Raw genomic sequence first — 5758 nt, forward strand, 5'->3', positions numbered from 1 at the left:
GAATGGGTAAGCCCGGTCCAAGTAGTGCCAAAGAAGTCCGGAGTGACAACCATCAAAAATGAAAGTGGTGAACTCATAGCAACAAGAGTGCAGAATTCTTGGAGAGTATGCATAGACTACCGAAGATTGAATTCGGCCACAAGAAAAGATCATTTTCCACTACCATTTATCGATCAAATGCTTGATCGGTTAGCCGGTAAATCATACTATTGTTTTCTTGATGGCTACTCCGGATACTTCCAAATTCATATTGCTCTAGAAGACCAAGAAAAAACCACATTTACTTGCCCCTTTGGAACGTACGCCTACAAGCGTATGCCATTTGGCCTATGCAATGCACCGGCAACGTTTCAAAGATGCATGATGAGCTTATTTGCGGACTTTCTAGAGCAATCGATGGAAGTTTTCATGGATGATTTTAGTGTGTATGGTGAGTCATTTGAGCATTGCCTAGGTAACCTTGAAAAAGTCTTAGAAAGATGCACCAACTCTTATTACAAGAATTTGACTTGGAAATCAAAGATAGGAGCGGTTCCTAAAACCTAGTGGCGGACCATTTAAGTTGCCTCGAACACACAAAAGGCGACACCACTCCTATCAATGATTCCTTTCCTTTAGATGCCTTGCATGCAATCTCGGAAGTGGTTCCTTGGTATGCCCCAATAGCAAACTATTTGGTTTCACGCACTTTCCCTCCCAATCTCAACAAACACAAAAAGGATAAGCTGAAAAGCGAATCCAAATACTATATTTGGGATGATCCCTATTTGTGGAGGTGTGGAGCGGACCAAATAGTGCGACGGTGCATACCTCAAACCGAATTCCAAGCAATCTTGGACGCTTGCCATGCTTCCGAAGGAGGTGGTCACTACGGGCCCCAAAGAACGGCAAGAAAAATCCTTGATTGTGGATTTTGGTGGCCAACTCTTCTCAAAGATGCTTCCCTCTATTGCAAATCTTGTCCCCAATGTATTAGGTTTGGAGATATTTCCAAGAAGGACGAAATTCCCCAACAAAATATGCTTTTTGCGAAATCTTTGACGTATGGGGAATCGACTTCATGGGACCATTTCCAAATTCCAATGGCTTTCTCTACATCTTGCTAGCCGTCGATTATGTGTCAAAATGGGTGGAGGCAATCCCCACCCGAACGGATGACGCTAATGTTGTGCATTCTTTTGTGAGGAACAATATCATTTGTCGCTTTAGCGCCCCAAGAGCAATCATAAGTGACCAAGGATCCCACTTTTGCAACAAAAGAATAGATGGCCTCATGAGAAAATATGGCATCATCCACAAAGTCGCCACGGCTTACCACCCTCAGACAAACGGCCAAGCCGAAGTCTCTAACCGGGAAATCAAGCATGTGTTGGAAAGGATTGTAAAGCCGAATAGGAAAGATTGGAGCACTAAACTCTCCGATGCACTGTGGGCCTATCGAACGGCTTACAAGACACCCATTGGCATGAGCCCCTTCCGGCTTGTATATGGTAAAGCATGTCACTTACCGGTGGAGATTGAACACAAAGCTTATTGGGCCGTAAAGGAGTGTAATATGAGCTTGGATGGAGCCGGAGTAGAGAGAAAGCTTCAATTGGCAGAATTAGAATGTATGAGATTGGAAGCTTACGACAACTCCAGACTTTATAAGGAAAAGTTGAAAGCCATCCATGACAAGAACATTAGAAGAAGAGAATTCCAACCCGGTGACCTAGGCCTTCTCTACAATTCAAGGTTGCGATTACTACCCGGAAAACTTAGATCAAGGTGGGATGGGCCCTACCAAGTGGAGAAAGTAGAACCTTATGGAGTCTACCACTTGCGCCACCCATCAAGCCCGGACATCTTCAAGGTAAACAGGCACCGTCTCAAATTGTATCATGGTGAGCAAAGGAAGAACGCCAAGGAAGTTGAAGTGTTCCTCTTGAAGGATGCAACTCTTGAATAAACACTATAAGCTACTGAAAGTCCAACTTAAGGACGTTAAACAAAAGTGCTAGGTGGGAGACACCCCACCATGGTAAGATCTTCCTTTGAGACTTGTACAAAGACACTTGACTTCATGTTTGTACATAGACACCCCCCTTCATTTGTTGACTTCATTTGCTATAGTGCTTAGGTGGCTGTATGGGGGGGGTTGTTGAAATGTCAAAAGTGGTGTAAACACTTGCAAATTTAGAAAAAAAAACCCACCCCTCTGCGCGTCCCCAAAATCACTTACATGAATAGATGAATGGTGTTGCTTAATTTTCTTGCAATCAATATGCACTATAATCATTAATAATGGATTGTGGAAAGTTACATTGCTCTCATTTTCACACAATCACATACTACTTGAAGGATGCACACCAAGTGTTCGATGAAAGGCACACTTGAATTTTGCACTCATTGTGACTACCTTGCCTCTCACCAATCACTTTTGAGTGCACCCCCACTTTCCACAAACCATTCTTTCCATTCTCTTGGCTTGCCTCCCATTTATGGTCCCTAAGGGTGTATGCTTCTCATGCCTCTTACTTGCATGCTTAAACTACCCTTGCACTACATGAAAATAATTTGCCTTGCTCTTCACACATTATCTTAGTTACATGTTGCAGCTGTCATGTAACAAAGATACCCATATTTTATGGCATAACTTTTCATTACATAGAGCTCATGTACCTCCACTTCTTTGAGTTTGATGTTTTCCCTTTCTTGCTTCCACAGGATGGTCATCAGAAAGGACAACAGGAAAGGCCCCAAGAAGCCAGCTTCCAATAAAGCACGCCAAGAACTAACGGCCAGGCCCCTCCTGAAGAAGACCAAGGGCCCCGTTGACGTTCTCGAGAAGGACAACCCTCCAAAGGATTCAAACAAGTTTCCCAACCGCTACTGCGAACTTGTTTACTCCAGAATTATTGAAAGAAATTACCATCCGGAACCCCTCCTAGTCTTACCGGCTCACCTCAGTCCGATTGTGATGCCACACATTGACCGGAGGCATTGGAGGTTCCTCTTGAGGCAACCAACGGAGGCCAATCTCTCTTGGGTGGTAGAATTCTACTCCAACTTCCACTCACCTCATCTCACATCAATATTTGTGCGCCGAAAACAAGTGTCGGTCACAGTGGAAACCATCCGAGAAGTCCTTGGGATTGCACCATCCACGGATGCATATGACGCCTACCAAGAAGTCTTGGCTACATGCGTTGACCGCGCATTCGATTGGAGCGCGATCCTCCGCGTCATTGCTTTACCCGACGCATATTGGATTCGGGGGACCATAAAGCGAAGACCCAAGGGTTTAGATGTCCGCCACCTCACTCAAGAAGCCACGGCATGGGCCCAAATTCTAGCTCACTACGTGCTCCCAAGCACACATGGGTCATCCATCACCGCCGAGCTTGCCTTATTGATATGGTGCATCTTGACCGAGAAACCGGTCGACGTTCCGCATGCCATCCGCCAATCCATGGGGCGCATTCATGCCAAGGGAAATCTACCATTCCCCGCTTTAGTGACGGCATTAGTTGCGAAAGCCGGCGTCAACCGGGAGACTAAAGATAGGCGAACCTCAATACCGGTCGATGGTGATATCATTCTGACCAAGAGATGCCTCAAGCCTCCGGAAGTCACCAAGGACATTGAACTACCCACACCAACTGGCCACGCCACCACTTCATCTACATCACAAAAATCGGCCGCCCAACGCCTTGAAGACCTTCACCACAAATTAGACCGCTATGAGAGGCGTAACCAACGCCGCTATGCTCATGTGAAGAAGCTTCTAAGCATACTCACCCCTCCTATGGAGGAACCCGATATCTCCACCTCCACCGCAACTTCAAGCGGAGATAGCAATGGCGTTGGAGATATGGCACACTCGGAGCTCCACCACCCACTGCGCCTAACCTCTAGCACGAAGGACCGTGCTAAGTTTTAAGTGTGGGGAGGTCGGCCGACCGATCTCCGTAGGTAACATCTGAATAAATCTGAATAAATTAGAATAGGTTGCATGATTAGGTTTTAGTTAGCACCATTCGCATGATAAGTCTGCTTGGTTGGAACAATGAAATTCTCTCTTAGGAAACCAACACTTTGGGGCAACCATGGCATTGCAAATTTTAAATGCTTTGATGCCAAAGTTGCATGAAGAATTATATTTTGGAACATGGTTTTGAGCTAAGAACACAAGCTTGTGAGATTTGAGCCTAATGGTGTGGTTACATCTTATAACCACTTATTTTTCCTTCTTGTGTGCATTATTCTCCTTCTATGATTGTGATCTTTGATTTGTTTGACTCTTTATGTCCATTATTTGGTATATTCATGCATTTATATGATTGAGGCCATCATTTCATTAGCTCACTCACCCAAACGGCCTTACCTTCTATCTTCCTTTGTTAGCCAAACTTGAGCCTACGATTAACCCACTTTGTTCTTAATTTAGCACATTACAAGCCTTAAAGCGGAAAACAATAAAAGTCCTTATTTGGATCTTTGATTAGCTTAGGCTAGTGTGTGTGAGTATCATTCAAGTGTGGGAACCTTGGGGCATTGGGTGGATAAAAGGGTATTTTGTATTATTATCGAAATATTGGGAATTGGGTACATACTCATGAATTGATCAAATGTAAAACCTTACGCATTGACGCTCTTGTATATAAAAAAAAATTGAGAAAAACAAAAGAACAAAAGAAAAAAAAAGAACAATATGGAAAAGAAAAGAAAAATAGAAAAAGAAAAAAAATAATAATAAAAAGGGGACAAAATGCCCCAAAGTGAAGCTCAAGAGGAATCAATGCATAAGTATTGTGAAACGAAAAGAAAATGCATGAGTATGTGGAAAAGTGAGGAATGGGTAGTTAGGATAGTACTTAATTGTATAGGTCATTATATAGGTTAGGTGGGAAAGTTTAAGTTAATCAAAGATTCAAATCCTAAGTCCACTAGCCATATATGACCCTACCTTGACCCTAACCCCATTACAACCTAAGGAAAAGACCTCATGATAATTGTATGCATGCATTGAATAATTGTTGATTGTTAGATGAAAAACAATTCTTGGAAAGCATGATTAGGAGAGAATTGAGAGAATAAACCCTAAACACCGAGTGATTAGAGTGCAAACACTTCCGGTGAGGGTTCGATGCTCAATCCTTTAATTCCCGGCTCTCGCGAGCATTCCTCATGCAAGGTTGCGCATATTGCATTTGATGCTTAGAACGTGGCAAGTCCTATGCTTTGGCCACCATCGTACCCCATGTGCTCGCATATGTCCTAAGAAGGCTAATTTGTTCCCAACCAAGTGGATAGTAGCACTAGTCATAGTTGCATGCATGTAAGTAGGTTGCACTTCATGAGTCTTATACTTTTGTGATCCCTCGGTCTTCTGTGTTTCTTTGCATTTCTCTAAGCATGAGGACATGCTAGAATCTAAGTGTGGGGAGGTTGACAAACCCCAATTTGAGGGTTTATCTTGTGTTAATTTCAGGGGTTTTATCAATGATTCCACACACTTTCTATATGAAAATACAAGATTTTGCATTCCTTCCTTAGTTTTGCCTCATGAATGAAAACATGCTTATTTTGCACTAAAATAAATACATTTCTAATCTTCTCTTGATGCCATTCGATGCCGTGACTTGTGTGTTAAGTGGTTTCAGGATATAGAGTAGGAATGGGCCGAAAGAGAGAAGGAAGACAGGTACAAAGGAAGGAAGCATGAGGATTAAGCTTTGGAAATTTCCGCATGGGCGCGTGCGCGCACCTGGCGCGC

At 43.4% G+C, this 5758-nt stretch overlaps 1 protein-coding gene across 1 annotated transcript; it reads left to right on the forward strand.

Moving 5' to 3' along the window:
• LOC107628069 lies at positions 1466-1948 on the forward strand. Its single transcript, XM_016330877.1, has one exon. It carries the CDS (start codon positions 1466-1468, stop codon positions 1946-1948), a length of 483 nt encoding a protein of 160 aa, XP_016186363.1.

The sequence above is a fragment of the Arachis ipaensis genome, chromosome B02 (assembly GCF_000816755.2).
Source record: "Arachis ipaensis cultivar K30076 chromosome B02, Araip1.1, whole genome shotgun sequence".
Classification (NCBI taxonomy): domain Eukaryota; kingdom Viridiplantae; phylum Streptophyta; class Magnoliopsida; order Fabales; family Fabaceae; genus Arachis; species Arachis ipaensis.

Excerpts from the sequence above, each read along its gene's own strand:
- LOC107628069 (XM_016330877.1), top strand. The coding sequence starts at position 1,466 with ATGAGCCCCTTCCGGCTTGTATATGGTAAAGCATGTCACTTACCGGTG.